This window comes from Neodiprion pinetum, chromosome 5 (genome assembly GCF_021155775.2).
Source record: "Neodiprion pinetum isolate iyNeoPine1 chromosome 5, iyNeoPine1.2, whole genome shotgun sequence".
NCBI lineage: Eukaryota > Metazoa > Arthropoda > Insecta > Hymenoptera > Diprionidae > Neodiprion > Neodiprion pinetum.
In genome coordinates this window covers 2,949,068-2,973,148 of record NC_060236.1, presented here as the reverse complement: position 1 = coordinate 2,973,148, position 24,081 = coordinate 2,949,068, and the positions used below count along the sequence as shown (strand labels likewise).

General features: G+C 39.7%; 5 protein-coding genes across 15 annotated transcripts in view; 1 reads left to right on the top strand and 4 right to left on the bottom strand.

The window, feature by feature from the left end:
* sdk (sidekick cell adhesion molecule) overlaps positions 1–6,526 on the bottom strand; it is a 35,207-nt gene extending 28,681 nt beyond the window's left edge. For 2 of the 4 annotated variants that reach the window (XM_069136570.1, XM_069136571.1), the window contains exon 1: positions 5,410–6,526. In XM_069136570.1, coding sequence (XP_068992671.1) covers positions 5,410–5,557 — 148 coding nt within the window. In that variant the 5' untranslated portion in view covers positions 5,558–6,526. The remainder of the gene's footprint in view (positions 1–5,409) is intronic. The other 2 variants (XM_046629278.2, XM_046629280.2) reach the window with 1 other exon arrangement.
* A 645-nt stretch (positions 6,527–7,171) lies between these two features.
* On the bottom strand, positions 7,172–8,885 carry LOC124220433 (small ribosomal subunit protein uS8A). The gene is made up of 4 exons (XM_046629310.2): positions 8,761–8,885; positions 8,082–8,216; positions 7,521–7,686; positions 7,172–7,368 (listed from the first exon to the last, which is right to left on the bottom strand). The coding sequence occupies exons 2-4, from the start codon at positions 8,212–8,214 to the stop codon at positions 7,275–7,277; spliced, it is 393 nt and encodes a 130-aa protein (XP_046485266.1). The 5' UTR covers positions 8,215–8,216; positions 8,761–8,885; the 3' UTR covers positions 7,172–7,274.
* A 477-nt stretch (positions 8,886–9,362) lies between these two features.
* Positions 9,363–11,677, bottom strand: LOC124220431 (SUZ RNA-binding domain-containing). Of its 5 annotated transcripts, none has more exons than XM_046629307.2 (4): positions 11,468–11,677; positions 10,566–10,636; positions 10,304–10,505; positions 9,363–10,141 (listed from the first exon to the last, which is right to left on the bottom strand). In XM_046629307.2, the coding sequence occupies exons 1-4, from the start codon at positions 11,519–11,521 to the stop codon at positions 9,950–9,952; spliced, it is 519 nt and encodes a 172-aa protein (XP_046485263.1). In that variant the 5' UTR covers positions 11,522–11,677; the 3' UTR covers positions 9,363–9,949. The 5 variants fall into 5 exon arrangements, with proteins under 5 accessions (XP_046485263.1, XP_046485264.1, XP_046485261.1 ...); XM_046629308.2 differs by having other exon boundaries at positions 10,304–10,496; positions 11,468–11,673; XM_046629305.2 differs by lacking the exon at positions 11,468–11,677 and adding an exon at positions 11,226–11,441.
* C1GalTA (Glycoprotein-N-acetylgalactosamine 3-beta-galactosyltransferase 1) lies at positions 11,025–16,376 on the top strand. 3 transcript variants are annotated; one of them, XM_046629296.2, is made up of 6 exons: positions 11,025–11,049; positions 13,846–14,063; positions 14,350–14,528; positions 14,918–15,125; positions 15,214–15,352; positions 15,473–16,376. In XM_046629296.2, the coding sequence occupies exons 2-6, from the start codon at positions 14,033–14,035 to the stop codon at positions 16,014–16,016; spliced, it is 1,101 nt and encodes a 366-aa protein (XP_046485252.1). In that variant the 5' UTR covers positions 11,025–11,049; positions 13,846–14,032; the 3' UTR covers positions 16,017–16,376. The 3 variants fall into 3 exon arrangements, with proteins under 3 accessions (XP_046485252.1, XP_046485253.1, XP_046485250.1); XM_046629294.2 differs by lacking the exon at positions 11,025–11,049 and adding an exon at positions 12,195–12,533; XM_046629297.2 differs by lacking the exons at positions 11,025–11,049; positions 14,350–14,528 and adding an exon at positions 12,194–12,533.
* skd (mediator complex subunit skuld) overlaps positions 15,830–24,081 on the bottom strand; it is a 30,666-nt gene continuing 22,414 nt past the window's right edge. For both annotated transcript variants that reach the window (XM_046629281.2, XM_046629282.2), the window contains 9 exons: positions 22,110–23,831; positions 21,633–21,963; positions 21,190–21,488; positions 20,893–21,084; positions 20,484–20,795; positions 20,038–20,376; positions 19,601–19,885; positions 19,232–19,503; positions 15,830–18,230 (listed from right to left, as the gene is read on the bottom strand). In XM_046629281.2, the coding sequence (XP_046485237.1) occupies positions 18,098–18,230; positions 19,232–19,503; positions 19,601–19,885; positions 20,038–20,376; positions 20,484–20,795; positions 20,893–21,084; positions 21,190–21,488; positions 21,633–21,963; positions 22,110–23,831 (3,885 nt within the window). In that variant the 3' untranslated portion in view covers positions 15,830–18,097. The remainder of the gene's footprint in view (positions 18,231–19,231; positions 19,504–19,600; positions 19,886–20,037; positions 20,377–20,483; positions 20,796–20,892; positions 21,085–21,189; positions 21,489–21,632; positions 21,964–22,109; positions 23,832–24,081) is intronic.

Here is a 24,081-nt window from a genome sequence, read left to right as displayed (position 1 = left end):
GACGGTTTAAAATCATACCCATTTTCAGTTCTTGTTGTTATTGTGTGTCTGCGTGTGTGTATCGTTAAAAAAATTTCCACAGAAAGAAAATGTTGGGATTGAAATAAAAAAATCTAACCGCGAGCTCGAACCGATAAGCAAGTTTAAAAGATTGTACCAAAATTTCAAGTATCTATCGTATAAAAATTGTACCGCAGAATCTTCGCCGCCGGATTTTAAACCATGATCGTTCGCTGCTTCATATCCGCCGTGCCGCCATTTTGTTACTAATTTGATTAAAAAAAAAAAAAAAATTCCAAAATGTTCTTGAAACTATAAATAATAAAGCCCTCAAACTGAAATTGCTCCAAGTGTTTTCATTCTCTTTAAATAGACGTGATTTTACACCATCCAAAGGTTACCCCACTCCTCTAAATGAAGTAAAAAAGAAGGGGGTTGACGAACGTGAATAAGTGGAGAGGAGAGGACAGGATAGGAGGCAAGCAAGCACACCGAGACCTGTAATGCTGTATAAGGGAGAGAACCAAACTGATCGTGAGATACAAAACTATACGGGCATGGGTAGCGAGCGGCACGACAGTCGCAGTGGCAGCAAACTTGATGCGAAATATAGGGTAGGGTAGGTATAAGGTAGGTAGGTACCTTATACCCGAACCTTGTGGTGCTGCCGGTGCCGCTCTTATCCATCCATTGTTCCCTCGATTGAGCTGACGTCGGTCATACCTACACTTCCTACCATGCGTATACATATATATATATATATATATGAGTAAGTATGTATGTATACATGCACCGCGATACCTTCGCGAATGAAGTGGTTGTACCTTCCCAGAGCCTTTTCACAAAACTTCCTCCTTCTTCTTGTTCATCGCAAACGCCTGTACGAATATAGTGTTACAACCGTAAATTGATACCCCTACCTACATACATACATATATATATACACGTATGTAGACACATGCATACGCGTACCTGTACAGGTATACGTGACACACGGCACACCTGCTCTTTGCATCAGTTATACATGACGATGAACATGCGATTCTCGGCGATGTGCATGCAGGAAGAGAACGACGAATCGCGCGTATCCCCATTCCTCTCTTAGATACGGAGAAAATTTTACACCGAGAGAAATTTTTAGTTACGGTTACCGCCCAAGTCCACAACTATTTTCATTATTTACCACAATCGAAAAATATAGTTCTAGGTAGAAAATGAAAATTAGTTTTATAGCTGTTACCGGAAACTCTGGTATCCGTTGCTATTCTTTATCATCACGATTACTGTTACTAGATTTTCTTGCAACCGTTGCGAAAATTTAATGCTCGTGCAACGATAAATTGACGTTCAAGCCTTGTTTAACTAAAAAAGTAGAGTAAACCGAACAAACTGATTTTGCGTTGCAATAACCAAAAAAGTATCGACGATAGCGCAAAATGGTTACGCGTACCTCGTTTTTCCTAATTCCAACAATATATTCAATCACTTTTTTTAACGATACATGTTTTATTGAATTTTTCCAGTTACTATGACGAATGCAATTTTCCTCAGTGTATGTTCGTATAGGGGTGGTAATCGTAGTTCGATTGATAGGATCATAATTGCACTACGAAATCGTATATTACCTCTAATATAATTAGCGTGCTTCGGAAGGACATAATTTACGATTTTCCACCGTGGCAACCCGTTAAAATTGTTACCTCTGTATTCGACTTTAACGTAAAATTTTAAAATCAGGGTTGTTTGTGCAAGTAAAATGAAGAATGATTCAAAAAACTTTGAGGGGTCTCAGAGACCCTAGGAAATGTATTGCATATTGTTTTACTGTTCTTTGCTTCGACAATTTCTCCCACATCCTTCAACGTTTCTTGCTGAAACTAAGATTGGAGTTTATTTTCGAATTGTCAAGTTTTTTTCTCAGAATTTTGTTGAAGTCGTAACTATACGTATACCTACAGTAATAACGTTCCAAAGATGACTGGGGTCTGAGTAAACCCATTCAAGCAATGTGAAAGTTTCCATAGGTGTAAATGACTAGGGTTAATTTTCGGATGAATCATAAGTTCCGATGTATCATAATGTATACCTGTACCTAACGTTATTGCACATCGTCCGTTTACACATACATACATATACACCTACAAGAATTTTAATATTATTTCTCACGGGGTGCGGAAAGTCTGCACAGTCAAATATTTCATCCGCGACGCTTGATCGTCATCATAGAAGAGACACGCAGCATCTTATACACACATGCACACGCACACGATAGAGTTAAATCAAGCATCACCGGCACGTGCTACGTCATTACAGTGAGTGAGAGAGCCGGAATGTGTGTATAAGTAAGGGGTGGAGGGAGGAAGGAGGAGGAGGAGGAGGAGGTCAACGATTTAACTCAATTCATACAATTGGTCGGATTAACCCACGTAATAAATCTAAATTAGAGGAAAGTATACCGCCTCCTCCACCTCCTTATACGTCGCGTGAAAATTTTACATTCACGGCACCGATGTTCTAAAAAACAATTCGGATTTATTATCGTGGTACAAGTTACATACATTGTAGCTATGTACCATTGATGAACAACCACACCTGCTGTACTGCGGTGTACGAATGAGAATGAAGTTAGTAACGTCACTGCAACGATGCATGTATTATATTCATATGATTCAGAAAGATCGCTACTTTGCATCTTTGGGAATTAATTTTGGAGATTTAGTTTGGTCACGTTAACGTTACTAACTTCAGCCCGATGTGTATTACGAGACGTGTTTATAGGGAAACGAGGTAAAATTTCATCTCAGTCAACGTTCTTCGTTTCATTATTTATTTATGATTATATTTGCTGGTCGGGCGAATACCACCCAGAGCGAAGGAGAAGGAGATGAGAAAAAAAAATTTTAAAAAAAAGGGATTTAATGAGGTACAAAGGTCTACACCTCAAGTACCTCCAACCGCCCGCTCCTCTCTTCCATGGCGATATATGCATATATAAAAGCGCATACTTCGTATCATATACGCTGGTATCTCACACATTATGGATAAATAAAGCGTGCTGTTGTACCTCTTCGGCGTGTGTGCATGTAATAATATTATACACACACATATATATATATATATATATGGTGCATCACCGATTGAAATGGGGGGGACAAAAGAAGAAATTGTGAAAGACGTCTTTGTGCCGCAGCCGATGATAAATCGTGCGCGACATTCGACCTGGAGTAGGAGATAAATAAACGAATCGAGACCCTAATCGCGATATTCGTAGACCAGTCTCTATTTTTTTTCTCTCTCTCTCTCTCTCTCTCTCTCTTCCTCTCGCGAGTTGGAGTATTATTATTTCAGACATGTGAGCAATTAGTCGGTGTGCATCGATTAGATAATGTGCAGGTCGAATGAATGCTCCATTATTTAGTGTGATGCGGTAATATCGTATACCATGTATAACAACTGTACAGATAACGATAATAAAGAGACATACATTTGTAAAGAGATACTGTACGTAACATTTATTTGTTTAAGAAAAAAGTATTTGTATCTTTTACACCTATACCTCCTTATACGGCATTTCGCTACAACGGCCCCTTTTAATTATGACACTTTAAAATTTTGCAATAGATCCAATTGAATTTGTATGGGTTTGTATAACAATAATTGATTCGTTGTACGACTTTTCGCTGTGCGGTAAGCTTTTCAAGAACGTAGACAGGACGTAAAGCTGGGTATATGGGTGTATAATAAATGACATACGTGTACCAAACCACAAACATGGGAATTATATAATATAGAACAAGGAAAAGTTTTTCATCGGCGTAAAATAACGTGTTGCAGCATATTGGTTACACATTGCAAAACAATAATAATAAATGTCATACGAACACGCGAACATTATTAAATTTCAACTAAATCTCATCCTCGCGTCGGTGTGAAATCCATCGACGAGCCTCGCACATGTGCATAGGTTCACGTTAAATATACAAATACGAGGAGGAAGATGCGATTGGTCGTTTTTTATTTATCATTATTAACGATCATCGCGACGACGAGGTTCGATCAGTTTTATAACATACAGGCAACAGCCTGCATCAATTGATTCTGAGTATTGAATATAATTCAGCCATCTAAACGCGTCGATTATTAACCGCCACATGGGACCTTTATACTTATACATAAAAATATTCAATTCTTTTCCAACGAGTCCGCCGATGAAAACATCTCACAGCGATCAAAAAGAGGTCTGAAATGAAAGAAAGACTCCGCAATAATCTCCGCCAGAATCGAAGGAAATTGTGACGTAACTCAACGAACCAAGGAAACCCCCGACACAGAGCTCAATAATTCCCTATTCTCTTTTTATCGTCGAGCACCTCTTGTTCAGACATTGAACCGGAGCCAATTCAAATCGCGAACGTGACCTAGGCAAACGGCCTCCTTCCGTCGCATCACACATGTGTGATTGCCGGTGGCTTGGACCGTGTTCCTGTACCTGTCTGGTGTCCCCCCTCCTCTCAAAGACAGAACGGAAATCGCACGCGAATTCCTTCGAGGTGAATTCAATCCAACCGTTTCTCTCGGAATATTCGAATATCCGTATCTTAGTCAACGTTCGGAATAGCCGTATGTCACTGCGTTATTACATATAACGTTTAGTTTCGCAGGTACAATCCGGCCGACGGCAAATGATTGAAATTTTCCTACAGTAGTTACGCAGAGAAAGCCTGACTGTTACCTGCTTTTGTTTCATCGATATTTTGAGGACGGCTGAACCGTGTGAACGGCACGGGAAACAAGAGACTGAAGTTAGTAACGTTAACGTAACGAAATATAGAATGGAAAAATCACTATTTTGCAATTTTATAGTGACTTTGAAGTGGTCAAGTTTTTAAAATATGATTATACTTTTTCTTATTGGAATAATTTAACGCATATCACGACCAGAGATGAGTAGGCATCTCTGTCGCGACTGTCGTGAAACTGATAAATTACGATTTTATCCAAAACGTGAATCGTTACAATAACGCTACCAACTTCAGATTCACACGTAAACTCTATAATACTGCAACGTCGAAAATAACCTTGTATGTCATCATGTATGTAACCTTGTATGTAACATCATTATTCAGCGAAATATTTGACACTATTATACAAATGACGCTGGATGAGGATCGAAATTAAATTTCAGATAAGTCAGCCATAACGGGTTTTTTCCGTTTGCTCGTTCTTTTTTTTTTTTTTTTGTTCGATCAAGTCTTCGAAATCGGTTTCGCAGCTTCGCGTGCATCCCTGTATTTGACCACATAGGTATAATAAACACGCAGTGCTTAACAGCAGTTGCACGCATGCAGTGCAATGCATTCGCGAACGTATTTCTGGAATAGAACAGATGCAGGTATTATGAAAACTTACCGGTCGCGCAGGCGCCGCCCGCAATGCATATGAACGACAGAGCGGCAAATAGCTTCCAAAACGAAGCTCTCCTCCTGCTTCCTCCAGTTTTTATCAAATTTTGCGGATGAAATGATCGTCGCCGATTCGGCCAGTCGAGTTTCTCCATTATATACGCTGCCTGACCGGCGGCAACAGCTGGGGACAACTGTGCCTTGTACACTTTTACGTTTTCCTGCACTGCAGAGTGCAGAGAAGGAGACACTGAACAGGGTTCACTCACGAAGAATGTTGCCTATTGCGGATACGATGCGACAACGAGATAACAAATGAACAATCGGCAAGAATTCGCACGAGTTATTTGTAAAAAACTTCCTCATTTTCTCGCTTATTTTGTCTTCTTACAAGCTTTTACACTGCCGGCTTTCCAAGAAATAAATAAATCCACGGTGCAGTACAACAACGAGCGACTGAAGTTGACGCTTCCTCGGTTTTGAAAAACTTTTTCACCTCTCTCTTTGTTTGTTGTTTTTTTTCCCTCTATTCACATGTAGCGATCCGTGTAGACAGTATGTATATTGTCAGATCACGACAGCATACGAGGCTTCCTGCAGCAGGCGTTGCACGCCAAGCTCAGGTAACACAATCATAATACAAACGGTTACGTTCACCTGGTTGCAACTTGGCAACGCAGCGATGAATGTATACACATACCTGTCCACTTTTTCCGCGTAAATTTTACTCTTCGTTCAACACAAAGTATAGTGTACAGGTTTAAGAAAAAAAAAGACAAAAAAAGAAGCATCAAGTGAAGGAAAAAGTGATCACGGATCTGGCGCTTTTTTCTCGGAAAATAACAATCCGTACTTTAAAACGATTCGTTTAATTCGGAAACCGTACCGCACCACTTACCGACAAAACAACGCGTACACCGGGCCGAGCGCTGACAAACTCACTCCGCACCAAAACTCCGCCGAAGTCGGGACTAAACTTTAGTTTGGTTGGTGTTCGCTGTACAGTGTTGGTGGTGTCTTGTACGCCCGTCAAACAACTCGGAATATAGTGGTGTGGAATGCGCGTCGAAATCCCGACCACGGTACGTCTACCTTCACCCTGCGCGCATCACTGACTACCAATGCGAGACGGACGAGGTTACGCACACAGTTGTCACCGCTTAACTCATTGGCCGCGAGTTTAGCCAATCAGAAGCGCAGAACATACCGCCATTATAGAGAGGCTACGAAAAGGAACTTCGTTGTCAACGGCGGAGATGTGGCGCTCTGCATTACCGATCGCTGTAATTGGTAATACGAAACTATCGATAAAGTCATTGCTCACCAACGATCACGGATAAGAAGTAATTCAGTGATAACAAGAACGGGATGTCCACGCGGATTGTACAATTTTTATTCAGTTACTTTTTTGACAAACGAGAACCGGCTCATAGGCTAAGCTTGCGGGAAATAGCTGCAAATTACTCCTGAATGCGCACGTGCTTGTGTACGCATGCGAAATGTGCATAATGAATACGTACCTACAGGCAAGCACATCTTTAGTAATAGTAGCATACTGTCTTGATGGTGTCATGTATAATCCTTTCAATAACTGCATACCTTAATCGATACATCTGTAGACTTCACTAGTTTTTCTCTAACACCTAATCTTTCCACCAGTTGCATAATCTTCTGAGCTTACTGTTTTTTACTGCTGTAGAATAAAAATATCTGAGAACATGGATCTGTGTAAAATTATATTCGTATCAACAAAATTTATTGGTTGGTGGTAAGGTTTCTCACATGGTTTGTATTCTGCGGTTTTGTTTCTCGTACAATTAAGCAATTGATTGTTATTGACACGTTTTACTGATGTTGTACAAAAAAATTAAATTAGAAGAAGAATCCTAGGATTTTGCCTCCAAGATGTTTTCTTCTTGCTTCTTCATGATCCATAATACCTCCACTGGTTGTCAAGACAACATAACTAAAAAAAGGATCATGTATAACAATAAGCTTAGTCACCAAAGTGTGAGTGATTATAATATGCAGGCAATTGAATCGATGTCATACTTCTTCTGAAATTCTGATATAAGTAATTTTTGTAACCTCATTATTTAAATAAATTTAAATGCTTACCCAAACTGACGAGATGGTAGTAAATTATTGGTCCATTTTTCAATGTCTGTTATAGCAACGTCAAATCTTGGAGAGATAACACCACATTTATTTAACCGGCCAGTCAGGTTCACTACCACCTTTCCGCTGCGGTGGTCGTCGACAATTTCAAACTCACCAATGTAGCCTGAATGCAAAGTTATAAATGACTTAATAGTGTTTGGAATTCCTCTAGGATTAAAATATATTGATACTGAATAATAGCTATATTTCTTTCGTAAACCACATTCTTTCTAATATATTATATACCAATTAAAGGAGAAAATAACGTAATAGCACATTGACCAAAAAAATTACTCAAGAATAAAACTACCACTTTAGTCAACTGCCAAGAGACACAATACAATATAAAATAAAGCCTATTCAAAATTAAGTTGTTTGCATTACTTAGGTGATACAAAAAGTACATTGTTCAAAGAAATATTTAGGAGTAAATGTCATACCGAGAAAGTTAGCACAGTTTCACCAAATCAAGCACTTAGAATTATATATTTTGAATGGACGTAAACTTGAAGTACTCACCATGCTTCATCATGACTGTGAGAAATTTTACGATCACTTTGGAACAAGGGCGAAGCAGGACTTGCCTCTTGCCACGTTTCTCGGCATTGTTGATCGACTTGAGCGCGTCGCTAAGAACGTTCATACGCACCATGGCTGGAAATAAAAATATGGTTGTTGAGTATTGAGCTTAATACTACCTGCTTCATTTGAAACAAGTTGCCATTAGTTAGCTGACAACTGAGAAAGTGTACGAATAACGATAAGTATTTTTGTAGAGAATCAGTGCTGTGATTTCTGAAATAGCTCAGTGATTATAAATTATCGTATAGAAAAGAGACTCGCGTCACCCAAGATCATGATGACAGTAACATAACCTAAAAAAAAAAAAAGAGTAACACAACAGTAATCGGATTTGGTGACATCAATATCAGAACGATCAGACAGGCTTAGACTATGCAAAATATCAAAGATTAAATTGTAACTTTTTCATGAACAAATTATTTCACAATATTCAATTAACGAGAACACGAACACAGAACATCACGAGTTGAATGCTCCGGCCTGTTGGCCAGGAATCGCGTACACGATGGGTATTTGAGAAAGAACGTGGAATAAAGACGTATAAACACACAACAGAGGTAACTGTAACGTAATTAATCTATTTCCACTTCGGATGCAGAACAATTTTGTGGATTACCTGCGATTTATATTTTGTTTACCACAGCGACATTCACGCTCGGTTATCGCTAGCGAAAGAAAGATTCCGCAGGCGCAGAAGGTACAGGAAGTTCCCTGGACTAATCGATTTTCGAGAGTAACCAATCGAGCAAAGCGAGACTATCGTTTTTCTGGACAAACTTATTTACTTCCGGCGCCGAATCTCAGATTTGAGTAGACTCTCTACGTAAAACCGTGCTCATAGTAACATTTCGCACTTCGGAATTGGCTACAATTTTATTTAGGCCACGAATCCTTATATGTATTTCAGACCGACACGCTCCTACCGCTTAGATCTGAATAAAACTCAATCAATAATTTTGCACTTGAAACTCCGCTCAAGCGTACAATGGAATACACAACATGGATAATGGAATAGTATAAAAAATTTGCGGGTAGAATTTTATACCAGATTGTTTCGTCAATATTATTGTGTACAATAAATTTTGAATAAGGACAAATTTCGAACCGCGGTATTATGCCGAAGATTTTTTCCACGAATCATGCTACCTCTAGCTTAAAATTAGTCAAAATATTAAAATGTTGCTGGAGGTTGGAGATTAATTGGAATATCAATAGTAATACAACAGGAATATTTTATATTATTGAGGGTATTATGTACTAGAGTTCTCGATATCAGCAAGAATATTCTTGTCAAGCATCCCGATCAAGAAGAAACGAATTTCTACATCTTTCGTCCGCTATTCAGAAGAGATATAAATTTTTTTCCTAGTTCTGACGATCCCATTTGAATCAAGAACCTCTGGTCCATTTGTAACAGAAACGAGAAAATGAAAATAAAAAAAAAAAAACTTAGTAAAAACAATGTCGAATTGGTATTATGTGAATATTTGTTTTGTGAAGTTTTTTTCTCTTTACTTTTCTTTTTTGGCAACAGTGTCACGTTATTATGTAATTAGTATTTGATATTATTGGTACGTGTGTTCGGCGCTGTGCAATATGCGGTGGTGCGCTGTGGCCTGTTGGACGCAGATCCAAGCAGACTCCTTGTTGTTTCCAAGGACGTCACGCTCTCAGTTGCCAAGAAGCGCGAAGCTGCTTTCAGAATTCTGCGGTCGGCCTCATAGCCGCCTCTCCGCCTCCCCTGGGGCAGGGGAGGGACCAAGAGGATAAAGATGGGTGACGAGGGAAAAACCCTGGTAACAGCGCTACCTGCGGACATGGAAACCTCGGGTTCCATCAGGGCCAATTGGCATCCGTAGCACATTTGTAGGGAGATTACTCCCTGGAGGACTCGGTGGCTTTGGCTGGATCTTGTTTACTTCGCAGACCGATTTCTCTTCTGGACTTTTTTCCTCTCCCAGAATACGTTTGCGTGCCTCTGCATATTCTTGCTCCCTCTAAAAGTTACTCCATAAATTGAAGAAAGTTGTTTCTGCTAGATTTTGTTTATGTCAAATAATTACTAGTTTAATTGGAAATTAGACTGATTCATTTTTGTCTTAAAGGCTGATTGTAATGAGTGAAAAAGAGACTTTCTGGAAATGCGGATCGACATATACCTGTTTTAGGGATTTTATCGGCTGCTTCGGTTTGCCATCTCCATTGAGGAGAGGCCCGTCTCCGCTGCCTTGGGAATGCCTTGCTGGCCTCTTGAGGATCTTCACTGTAGGTTTCGGAGGGACGTATTGAGTGCGCAAGCTATCTTCACCAAGGATTATCATCCTTGTACTTGAATTTTCAGTACCTGTTAAGCTGTGCCAACTGAGATTAGGCAACGATATAATGAAACAAAACATATTTTCGAAAATTTGAATATATTACCTCTGGGGTTCAACATCGTCCAGACCTTCCAAGGGATTCAATTTTAGTGCCTTCAACTTTTTGTCCAGCACCTGCAACAGCATAAAGTCATCATCTATCATCATCATTCAAGTGAGAGATGAGAATATCACACTTTCTCTTGCAAAATATTTTTGTAGAGGATGTAACTTGTGGTCGCTGGCTAAAACATTAACCCTTGAGTACTGCACCGAGTTACGTTACATTAGTCTGTTTGTAAAGCGTGCTAAACTTGTCTTCATTTCAGTTCATTTATCATATCACGGGTACTAGAAGTTGCATGTTATTCTTATCTATATGTTCTTTTTCTTTACTGTCTGGCGTATCTACAAGAGGAATAAATATTTTTTATATCGGTATAGTTGCAACCAGATATATATAGGTAAACGGAGACGCTGGGGTATGCTATCAGTGCTGACGAATCCATGTCGCTGGCATAATGTGGTGTTCATGAGTTGAAACATAGGTATACGCATGCAAATATGCAATTTCTTAATGCGAATTCCCGACATTGCCTTTTTTTATATCAAACTCTTCGGAAATGACGCGATTCACCTGTACGCAGGTGTGCGGTGTGTCCATGTGTACGTGTGGGTGTTTGCATATACATGAACGCGAATGGGAACCAAAAATAATACGTGCCTGATGACAAAGTGACTGGACTTGTTCCGGATTGTTGAACGATCTCCGGGTAAAAGGATGCATGCAATAGAGAGATTTCGATATACTTTTAGATATGGTGCAGCTGGATAATGGGGAAGATTTTAAGAAAAATATAGGTTAAAGTGAGTGGTCTCGAACGGAAGAATGTATACGGGGTGCGTGTCGGATATAACTGAAGTTGCATGGCTCCGAATTGATATTGTACATCAGCATACGCTCACCCCGGATTCCTCCATTTCTTCCCAGCTTTCGTAGACATCGTCGACAGCTGACATTACGGGCGCTTCTGGCGATATTAGGATCTTCCGAACAGCTAACGAAATCTGTGACACGACGACGAGCGCACCACCAGACTTAGAAGCAGTTAAAAAAAGAGGAAAAGGCTCCGTATGCCCCTCATAAAAGTTTTCAACACTCTGAACTCATCGCGGTTCGTTCGACAAGTTAGCCAACGTTACGGTTTTCACGCGGCCCGCACAAAATTCCCATAGCTTCATTACATACGAATTACATTATTCGAATCGTAAAGAGTTTCCTCGATTTCCAAAAATTGTTATTCATTCGGCAACTAGATTTTTTCCCTTATAATTATCTAGCTTGGATTTAATCAATTAACCCATCCCCAATTGTTCTGCACTTGCGGCATCTCGTGTCTGCGGAAGTTCAGACCATATTGGTTCAGACCAGGAAGTTCGAGAGGAAACGAAACTCCGAAATACCAAGTTGGGCCAGGTTTCAGCGCAGAGTTAATAGTGCCGATTTTATTTGAGTTATTTAGTCGTTTAAATGTTACGATTATTATATGGTTTACATATTTCGAACGACCAAAGAACAGGAACGCAATGAGTGGCAAAAATCGGTACTACTATCTCTGCTTCTAAAATAGGCCCAATTTTTGTTAGCACGCAGGCTTGAGGCAGAGAGCTTAAGGTTCGTCTCCTTTTCTCTTACTTCCTCATTCGGATATGTTCAGACCACTAGTAGTTCCACTAGAGTCTGTTTTCTCTCCTGCTCTCCAGTGCTCCAGTCTCTCGCGGGCTGTTGTCCGTGTTTGATGTTCATTTATGATGCCGTTTCTCGTAAATAAAGTGAAAAAGAGGAGGAAAGTCGACGATATGGAATAGAGTAATATTTTGCAGTTTCTCTTTCCAGATCGTGAAAACTTGTATAAATCTTGTAATTAGCTCAGCGGTAAAATACCGTAGAATGTTATAGGGAAGTAAATCGGTAAATGCGAAACGGAACGTCAGCTGCAAGGAAAGTGTTTTGACACATTTTTCAGTGCCGGTACGTAAATTTTGACCTTTGGTAATTATTCATGATTTAATTGCTAGGGTCGGACGAATATCTGTCCTCACGAATTAAAATGAGAATCCGGTTTCGAGAAATCACGTGTGACGGTGTGTTTGCCACTAAGAAGTAATAAATTATTGATTTCTTTATGAGGCTATTTTATGCCGATTGTAACACCCCTTTTTATAGTTTCTATCACTCTCGTGGTACAACGTCCTGCTACGTCTGTCTTATCGCGTTTTTTTATCATCACGCAGGTTCAGAAAATGTGCTCGTGGAACGATAATTAGAGCCCAATGGAATATATTCTTGTTCATCAGACTCCAAATTAGCTCCATTCTTTAATATTTTGTTCAGAACTGTTTTTCAGTTCCAGTAGGTAAACTCGAGGAAAACCATACTAATATATTGTACAAATGTACACCTTCGAATAAGCTGCACACAACTCAGTGTCCTAATATTTATCATTTGTTATTCTTCGATAAATCAACCAATGTATATACTTTATTAGTTATTTGTTCAATTGCGATAAAGAGTCGGTTTACGATGCATATTATGTTACCCTATAAAAAAACTTTTTGCTGCAAGGAAACATTATTGTACACATGGTGTAAATTATTTATAAGTGTAGTACAGGTTCACAGACTTGTGCAAATAAATTCAATTATAGACATCAAAAACCAAATTCAATCATAGTATTTGAGGAATATAAATGTGCTATACTCAATCACAAAAAATAAATTGTGAAACTTGCTCAATGAATATGATTGTATTTATACAACACTTAATGCACATTCATGGGGGGGGGGTTTATTTTTTTCTCTTTTATCTACTGATAAACAAAGAAATTAAAGGAAAAAAAATTAATATTAACGGTATAAAAAACCTGATTTGAAGGTACACACATTTTTCTCATACGGTTTTTTTGAATTCCTCAACAGGTATGCAGTCTTAATGTCGAATAGAATTATATTTTGCTATCTGTAAAATGTGCTTGTCTAAGCAAAAAGTACTTTGATGAGCTGCTGAACGACACATTTCCACTTTCTAAACCTTGTAGACTGATGACTGGACGTAGTGTTATTGTTGTTATTAATATGATCAGAGATTTTTAGTTTTTCTATTTTCTACATGTAAATCCTGAGTTTTTGAATTCGTTTTTGGAACTGATTAATTTTCGTCGTAATCAATTGGTTCATGAAAGTAATAAAAAACCGTTGATACATATGGATGTAGTTTCTTTTTGAAGCACTGATTAAGTGCATTTTGCGATAAAGCTGATAATTATTTTTTTCAATATTTACAGTTAGTTCCAAACTCCAAACACAGAGAGCGAGAACTTTTACGTGAAGATTTGGCAGTGGACCAAATAGATTGCCTACTTGTGTATCCATACCCAACAATGATTATCTCTTGCACTACATACGCGATTTTCATGGAATTACATTTTGTTTTGGGCTAACGTAAACATTGGGTAAAAAAAATTCTCTATTATGGGACAGCAATGGATACCGGGTCTAGATGGTAAGTTGTTCAGAAACATTTATCTAACATTACACGGTAAGTCACCAGAATCAAAAACCAAAATACCAGTGAATCTGGAAGAACTATAACTAGAATTGCAATTATTTTCTCAAGGCCGTGTTTCGTTATACCACTTTGCCTGTACTTTTGTAGATATGTAAAACATTGTCAAGTGCAACGTTAAGATCGTAAACTGCACAGTCCTCTACTCTGACATTAAATACAATGAAGATGGCGGAGGTGGTGGATTTAAGGTGCTACGAATATTTATTATTACTGATATTAGGTGGTCGTGGTGGTCGACGATTTGTACTGACACTTGCTACAGGAATGGTTTTCGGGTTTCTTTCGGCTTGCTTCCTTCTTGCAGCAACAAATGATGCTCCTCGCATGTTTAACTGGATCACTGGCAGCCCTGCGTTATCTTCCAGAGATCCTCATCATTACTCAGAGCTTGAATCAGAGGTATTGACTAATCCGTCATAGAACCCAATCCCAAATGCATTACTAACTCCATAGTTATACTTTGACTTCCTTTACTCTAAAATGGAACAAAAGCTAATAATTATATCAGTCACTCGTAGAGCTAGATCCAAAGTTCCCAAAAACTTGTAGTATCTGATTATATTAAATACGAAATTCAAAATGAATCTCACATCAGATGCGATTAGGATTACTCAATTGTAATGTATTGGCATCATTCACCGACATTCTTCACATCGTGCAGGGTTACTGTTTAATTCTTGTTGTCTACCTCGTATAACAGTAAGGTTTGAATGTAAAGCTAAACTAGGAAATTATATTGGAGTAAGAAATCACGAAATATAATGAAATGAAAGTGATTTTACTTTCAGTCAGGCCCAGAAACGGATGTAAAGTTTCACGGAGCTGATGAAGAATTTCACAAAGGGGAAGATGAGGTTGCCCAGGAAATGGCAAAGAAAATTAGGGTTCTTTGCTGGGTAATGACTGGTCCAAAGAACCATCAAACTAAAGCTCGTCACGTGAAAGCTACTTGGGGTAAACGATGTAACATCTTGCTTTTCATGAGCTCAGAAGCAGGTAACGAATAATTCTTAGCTCCAAGAAGGAACTTTTGATTTCAAACTAAAAATTATTCAAGTTTGGAAAATGTTCTTTTAATCCACAGACACGAGCTTACCGACTGTAGTTCTTCCTGTTAAAGAAGGAAGAGACAATCTGTGGGCAAAAACTAAAGAAGCTTTCAAATATGCATATGAGAATTACAAAGACAAGGCCGACTGGTTCATGAAAGCGGATGATGACACGTAAGTATTCATTGTGGTTTACATTCAAAGTATAATGTTTGCATTTGATGAACAAATAGTAAATTATACTTATCTCGGATATTTCTTATCATTCTAAAGTAATGCAATCAATTTTTTCAGATATGTGATTGTTGAAAATCTCCGCTACATGCTCCAGTCCTACAGTCCCGAATCTCCCCTCTACTTTGGGTGCAGATTCAAGCCGTTTGTTAAGCAAGGATACATGAGCGGAGGGGCAGGCTATGTGCTCAGCCTAGAAGGACTGCGCAAGCTGGTTGAGGATGGACTGACAGATAAAAAGAAATGCCGGGCAGACAATGGTGGAGCGGAGGATGTGGAGATGGGAAAGTGCCTGGATAATATTGGAGTTCGTGCAATGGACACTCGGGATCCACACGGACGTGGTAGATTTTTTCCATTCGTCCCTGAGCATCACTTAATTCCGAATCATGTTGATAAAAATTTTTGGTACTGGAAGTATATTTACTATAAAACAAATGACGGTCTGAATTGCTGTTCAGACAGCGCAATTTCATTTCATTATGTATCTCCCAACATGATGTACGTATTGGAGTATCTCATTTATCATTTGAGACCGTATGGCATATCTCACAAGGTTGAAAGTACCTTGTTAGTGCATTCTAGTGCTACATCTCAATACTAGTCCAAAATTAATATTATTCTATGTAAGAAGTTCTAAACAGGAATTCTTGCCTCTGGTGTCCAGCAGTTTGGTAAAGTAAGGTCCTGAAAAGTTACAAGAGACGTCTCTTCACTTACTTGGTTTCATGCGTAATTAGGTGGTATGTTACATACATCCACAGAACTACTTTCATTTTTCACAATTTTTATCATCACTTGCGTTATTACTAAAGTTCTTTCGGATTCGGGGTCACTTCAAATTAGCTGGAATTAAAAAATTTAAGTTCCTACAATTCCCATTGTGAAACTGAAAAAAAAAAAAAAACTGTCGAAGTAAATTACCTAATTATTTCCAGGGTTTCCGTGTGTCGCCTTCCTCAAATTTTCGCACGATTCCTCAAGTTTTTCCACTATTTTCTTGTTTCTCGTACTCACCGAGCGTTGGACACCACGTTTATTTCATTCTCGTACCATAATTTGTAATCTACTAGTCATTTAAAGCCAACGATAACTTACGTAATTGGTAATTACCAGCAACATGCAGTGTGAAAAGTCACAAAGAAGCTAAGTGATAACGGCTTATGAGGTTTTACCTACATATGTAGATATATGCGTTTGTAAATAACTTTTTTTCTTATTTCTTTACATTGAATGATAAAAAGTAAGGATAAAAGGGTAAATTGCTCAAAGGATGGATTATTTATACATGACAAGCATAAATAGAAAGGGTTTGATTTATTGTGTATTGAAAAACTTTGAGAAAAAAGAATCAATGATAAAGAAACAAAAAACAGATTATATCTGTCTTCGAATTATACCTATTATAATTACAGTATACCGAAAAAATAAGTAGAGAAAATAAATAAATACACGAAAAATTGTTCCAAATGTACCCTTTCTCTTTTATGCTTGCAATTTGAATTGCAAAACGCACTTCAAATTTAGAACGAAGTATATAATTATATATATACACATAAAACTGTATTTCGTAATATTAATATAATAATAATAATAATAATCCCAATAATGACGTACTACCCATGTAATAAATACTATAGATACAGAGTGAGTGTGGGTGTGTGTGAGTAAATTAATTATTCAATTAATTCAATAATTAGGGGGTTAAGGGTTCATATGTACAGGTCATATTTGTACTATGCGACTGACGCAGTTTTGCCACCGCGGCTTCACCCAGACACGTGCCTCCCTCTCCCCCATCGCGTTCCCCTTTCCCCTTTTCATCTTCTCATCAGGTCGTATCTTATTCCATTTATTTTTTTTTCTTTCAATGATGAAATTCTTGGACGACCACGTTAAATTGGCTAATTCCCGCGATATGATCGCTTCATAAATTATCATCTCTTTATCTTTAAACATTATAATATGTTACACTATGCCGTATGCATACGGAGTACGGTCGTCCAGCGTATCAAATGACAATATAATTTGCACTCGTTTCTACAGTGTTGCGCTTCGAGTCTGACTAACGTGATAACAGTGACTCGAACAGGGGAGTATACACATCGCGTTTCTCATTTCCACAACATCGCATACTTGGGGCTTTTATGAGGCAAATAACAATTACCCCCGTTTTCATTTTATTACCTATATAAAATTATAAAACAATGTAATATATTCGTTTTTATATTACTTGTCGCGCTAGTATGTAATAAAATTCTTTGTACAAAAGTTTAATTTACAATTAAAAACACTTGTGGATACATATAACTTACTAGTGGTTCTGATGTTTTGTTATTGTTTTACTTCTTTTTCAAGTTTTTATAAAATTAACTATCTATTAGCCGAGAGGCAATTCCAAATGTCTTATACTCGCTCTTAACGACGTACGACGATGCCCGTCTTGTTCTCGTATCCAAGTTTTCAATTCTAGCGAATAGTCCTCTATTTTATACATTTCATTATTTTCATGGACGTCAAAGATCAAGTCGGGAACAACATAGCGATTCTATCGATATTTAACGTCGTATCACCGCAGTGCGGATATAAAACTATTTGCTCTCGCCAAGCCCCGAGTAATGTTAATACAGTAACGAATCTGAGAGAGAGGAGTGCGCGCTGCATTACAAGAGGAGAGGGTCTGGGTCAGACGAGGGCTGCCGCTGCATGGTAGAGCTGCATGAGTGCCTGGACATGGACCGGCAAACAGGATAGCCGGTCTTTTGTATTGGCATCCACCGCGAGCCAGGACAATGCGTTGTATCCTTCCAGCACATACCTGTAATCATTCGATATGATTGTACGATAAGAAAAGTTTAAAAAATATTGGCATAGCAAATATTTTCAAATATTTATATCGTCATGGAACCAGACTGATTTCAGTTATCCATAATATCGATGATCCACAAGGACTTTTATACATATGGTGAGCAGTTAAAATCTCCGACACGTCCGGTAGCATTAACAAATTCAATTCAACGATAGTTTTCTAAACGCTAATAATGTTTATATCTCATATCACTTGGATCTAGTTATACTATAAACTACGACGAGCATTTCATCTTACCTAGACAGTATATTTCTAATGTATTACTTTTATGCAGATAAAAATAATTCAAATAGTTGGAATTGATGTACGAATTTCTAAGATATTAAAACAAACTTCTGTATTAAATCCAAAATCTGAAAATTTACAGACATTAAGAAAAAATCGTTATTTCCCAATCTGAGCGTTGTTCTTGAAACTGATGTACAAGTTCTATTAAGACAATCCATTAAACCTACGTAAACTTTTCGCGTATGAAAGTCTAATATACCACTATATTGATCTTATCAAATAATACGAAAACTCAAAAAGTAAAACACGGACAAAATTATAATACCACCAAAGTTTTCCAAAGCGATTGGGAAGAAAAAAAGCTATATAAAGACAATTGAGGTTTGCAATGAACCGCCGACTATGGATCCTGATCTCAAAAGTCTAGACATTACTAAGAACTTTTAAAATTGGCACGCATCGTATTCTTTTTTATTAGTTTTTGTTGTGATTCTTCTTTGTTCTGTGATGCATGATTGCACGAGTTTGAAAAAGATTTATTGCAATATAATGAACTAATACTATAGTATTAAATTTTAGAACTTAACGTTAATAGGCCTGCGAACAGATAATCCTGTTTATCTTGACAGGGTTACTTTTGTAATTTTACTTTCCAATGCAACTTTACTTTAAAGTTGAATAAATGAATAAATATTCAGATAATACTAATAAATATTACTGACCTAAGCACATCAGTGGTATATTGAGAATCGAGGGGATGCGCAGTGAGTGCGCTCTGCTGCTGCAAAAGATCGTCACTGTTCTGCTGAATAGCGGGGCTGTGCAGGTGCAAAGCATTCTTAAGGAAGACGGGACAAACACCGTCGAGGTGAGGGCATGCTGACCAAAACCAGGAGGGCATACGTCCAGTAGGTGCTGTGGATACCAAATACCCAAGAGCTAACGGCTGCTGCAAAAGCGTTCCGACCTCTTCGGCCTGGTCATTTACCGCCGTCTGTGGAATGAAGAAAGAATGTTAATCATATTCATTGCTGCATTATATTCGTCATGTTTCTGGAATTTAACAAGTACCCGTCAGGCAAAATACTTGCCCTGGGAGTATTGTTGCAAGGGAAAGGGCTCCCGGGGCCGTCGTGATTTCCGAGGCCTGAACCTCCGCCTTCACCACCTAAGGGTGAGCCCTCTTGTCGATGTGGACTTGCTCCAGGACTCTGTCCTCCTCCGGCACCTGCCTCTGGCCAAACGTTGAATATATCGTTAAAGTCTCCCATACCTTCCATCCCTTCCGGCATATCGTCGTCAAGTACCGAAAACAATTCATCGTCCCCAAGATATGGTCCGTTAATGTGTTGCTCTTGGAAAGCAGTTTGCGAAGACTGTAATATCAATCACAAAGTTACAAAGACGCAGGTGAGAAATGCCAATATAACATGTAGCTTTGAACTCCAAGAGATTCATTTTCTGCCAATAGCAGTCGAATCCATCAGTGCATGAATCATGAACATCAAAGTGAAAGTGTATAGCGTACCTGCGTGGTAGCTGAAGTCGGAAAGACGAGAATATGAGTACACGTGACGTCCTGTGGCGTGGACAGCTGGCAGTTAACAGAGGCTTGACTAAATCTTTCGTCCGGGGTAAATTGGTCGGCCATCAGCCGAAGTGTCGAGTCTGGTTCTAGAGATACCAGACATGCGCTCAGTACACAAGGTGCCGCCCCTGGGTACATAAGACTACACTGACCACAAATTTCTTTCAAATGTTTTGACGCCTTGAGAAGCGCTTTGCGAGACAGAAGCCAACTCCAGCCTTTCAGTTCACCATGGCCGATACGACCCACCCGACCGACTACCAATCTCCAAGGCTGGACCTGAATGTAAATTAAACAGAATAAAATTAATTTCAACGTTTTTACTCTATAAATAGATACATTGGGAAGAAATTTTTTACAGTATTTAATAACGCTTTTCGACCTACCCCTTGCGACATAACACCGAGAATAAAGTCCATCAACTTCTGAAGACCGACACGTCTAGCCGATGCTCTCTTTCTGCGTCTTCTGTTCGGTACGTCAACATTTATTGTCGCAGTCTCGAAGATTTCACCTCGATCGTCTGTAGCAACGGCCAGTAACCAGGCTTGGTCTTCGCTTAAACAGTAACTCAAGTAAAGCACCGCACATTCCTCTGGTCCCGCCATCCCGAACGATTCGGGAGCCTCGCTTTTCCCGCGCAATGGCGCCAAGACGTACGCCGGAGCGTACAGCCGATACGGAGCTTTATTCCGTTCCTGTTTTAGGTATACAGAGTTCAAACATTTAGGTCATAATAAGTATCATCATTGCTTGGACTTGCGCCTGTTGTAAAGTATAAAAAGGTATTCTTACGTCTTTGCTTTTGAGAAAGATATCGGCAGCCGCGGCGGTACCAAAACCGGTAAGACTTTTGACTGTTGAATTATGATTGAGAAGTCGTCGACCTTGCAAAAATACGTTCAGAGCCAGTGACCTCATCTCATCCTGAGCTCTCCGCCTTTCTCTTGCTCTTCCTAATTCCATTATGCTTTCTAGGGAAATCAACTGGAAACATAGAAAAATTCATAAGCCAGTGCTCAAAAGGGTTATAATGAACGATTCACAAGAAAATCAAATTGAAAATTCAGTTAAGGGGAAAACGATATTCACCTGAACGTTGATGTTAGATCTGATATTTTCCGGCATGCTGTTAACAGCGGCAGAATAAGCACGCAGCAACGCCAAGATAGCAAGCCTCCGACGATCAGGATCTTCAGCTCCACCAAGTGAAAACGGTTCAACTAAATATACGACTACTGCGGGTGGTTCCACCTCCTCCTCATCAGGGCCCACAGTCGTCGTTACATTACTATTTGTATTAATGGACACAGGTGTAGTGTTGCCTGTTCCAGATCCAGCGTTTGGTGTCGTATTAGATAACGGTGTTTCGCTCCTAACATTTTCACCTTCTGTAACACGACAATCAATTGTTTCTCGATGCTATAACTCAATTCCTGGCAAAAAATAAAACAAGCAAAGGTCTGTGGACACGGACACCAACACCAATGGATAACAATATCTGTTTAAAATTGAAAACTTCCTGCGGTAAATACCTGTAGGTTCTGGCTTTGGCGTTGAGCTGTCAGGAGTTGCCGGCGTTGTTTCAGGAGTTGGAGCAGGCGGTGGCTGTTGCTGTTTGCTCGGCGAATCCCCAGGCTCTAATAAACTCCTGTCTTGAATAACCTGGGTCAGGTATGGAGCTAGTCTATAGTTGCAGACGTGTGCATAGAGCCTTAGCAATTCTCCGATTTGATTCTCGCCCAGCAATTTAAACCATTCATCAATCGGCTGTTTGGTCAATTTTTGAGCGGTTACTTTACCAACGCGAAGGATACCGTCACGCACCACTTTCGATATCGGAGTATGTCTACCCAATCTGCATATCTAGAATAGTAGTTACAAAAATGACATTAGTAGTAGCAGGTTTCAGTTGTGGTTAAGCCGTACTTCTTTGTGCAATTGTCTACAAATGTATAGAGAAAAAAATCTTTGCAGAAGAATTTACAGTTCAGCACTTCGACCATGATTACCTCATAAGTAGTAGATAGTTCCTTGAAGAACGATCTGACTTTTGTAATGACCGGTTCACTGTCAGGTGCGACAACGACATAGGCGACATCTCTGGGACCCGCATAGGGTTCCAGTAATAGTTTTTCCCAGTAGCTAAGAGCATATGGGGATAAAGAGAGCCAGTCTCTGTCATAGCCGACGACGAGGGCAGGGATTGGTTGAGGTTCGCACCTGTCGTCAGTACCTCGGCCAGCCAAACGATGGAATTGTCGCCAAGTCAGAGGACCAGCAACAGTGTAAGGGGCCTCCCACATTCTGGTGGTACATTTTCGTTGTACAGCCTCCTGCAACAACGGCTGAAGAGACCTCATAACACGAACGATGTCCCCGCTGCACTGAGGCCCTCGAGCTCGTAGAAATACCCATCTATGCACACCGTTAACACGATTGGTTTTCTCGTTTGGTGTACTGTCAATTTTTCCTTGGTCTAAAGCAGCCAGTGACACTTCGTTGCCGTCGTTGAACTCCAAAGTATTCACTGTGGGAATGAGCGACGAGTAATTTTTTATACCCGCGTATATCTTGGCTGCTCTATTCAAGCTACTAGCCGAACTTTGAACTATCAAGCACTGTTCTCTGAGTAGTTCAAGTACGTTCGGAGGTATCAAATCCAAGCCTTCCGGCGGTGCCTTCCCACCCCCACAGGCAACCCCTACCAAGGAGCCCTTCTTTTTCTCAGATGGATCCTCGGCTATGCCGGTGATCTCCATCTCGTCCTCGTAAAATAAGCCCGCCCGATGAGCAAGACGACGATTGACAACCGCGCTAAATCCGCAATTGCATCGTATTTGATCGTCGTCTTGGAATTGAGCTCCTCCCGTTCCCCAAGATCCAGCCAAGTAGATTCCAGCATCGGCCCCCTTTATATTACCGACGACCTTGGGCCCGGCATTGCAAACACAGAGGCTGCAGCTGTCGAAATTGTGATCTCGAAATATATTCAGTGCTGTATCTCCGAGCAAAATATTAACTACCAATGAATTTGATTCTGGAGCCCTGATAGGCCCGGGAGTATCAGCCTCGATGCTGTTCAAATTCTTGTTCAAATAAGAAGATGTAGTCGACGTTGCCGGACTTGGCTGATCATATGGAGGGGGCGGAGGCCTTCCGGATAAAGTGGCCGCCCTATACGGAGTTCCGAGAGGCGCGGGACTTGGTGGACAAGGTTGTTGTTGGACCGACCCAGGTCTAGTAGGTGGAAGAATTTTATCGGGGTTACTATTTGTCACTGGATTGCATTGCCACGACGGTCTGTAGACGCAGTGCGATGGAAGAGAAACCGGCGGAAGCGACTGACTTGGTAAATTAGTCAGCGGAGCGTATTTCGAAGAGCCCACAAGTTTGCAAATTGGAGCAGGTTTAAAAACGTATGACCAATCGTCAATTGACTCTTCGGCGGGTGATCCCATGTTTGGATAAATGTCCGGCTGATGCCTGAGCGACCGTTGGTTCGTCGATAACTCCGTTTGATCCATTGGAGGGTCGCTGAGCTGACACGGTGAAGCGACAGGGTTGTGCTCCAGGGAAGGTGGAGTTGGAAACATCTTCGACAACTCTTCGGGTCGAAGTACACCAACGCCTCGGCTGTTGTGTTTGTTGACTCCATCAAGCCTGGTCTCTTCATGGAGACCTCCAGACTTGTTTGATCCCGGTGGCGTTTGTACTTGAAGCTGGTTCAAGTTCTTTGATAAGAAAATTACAATCAGATTAACAAATCTCACTCCATTGCAGTAATTCTGGAATATTTTGCAAAAGTTACCTTCCGCTTTAGACGCGTTTGCTGACAATGTGAAAGTTATGAAGTAATTTAAAAATATTTCTTATTCATCGTTCCTCTATTCTAACAAAAATCATAATGAATCAATTACCGCGATTCAATTTCATGCAATTTAAATATCTTAAGTCATTATCACGTCGTTCCGTATTTGTACG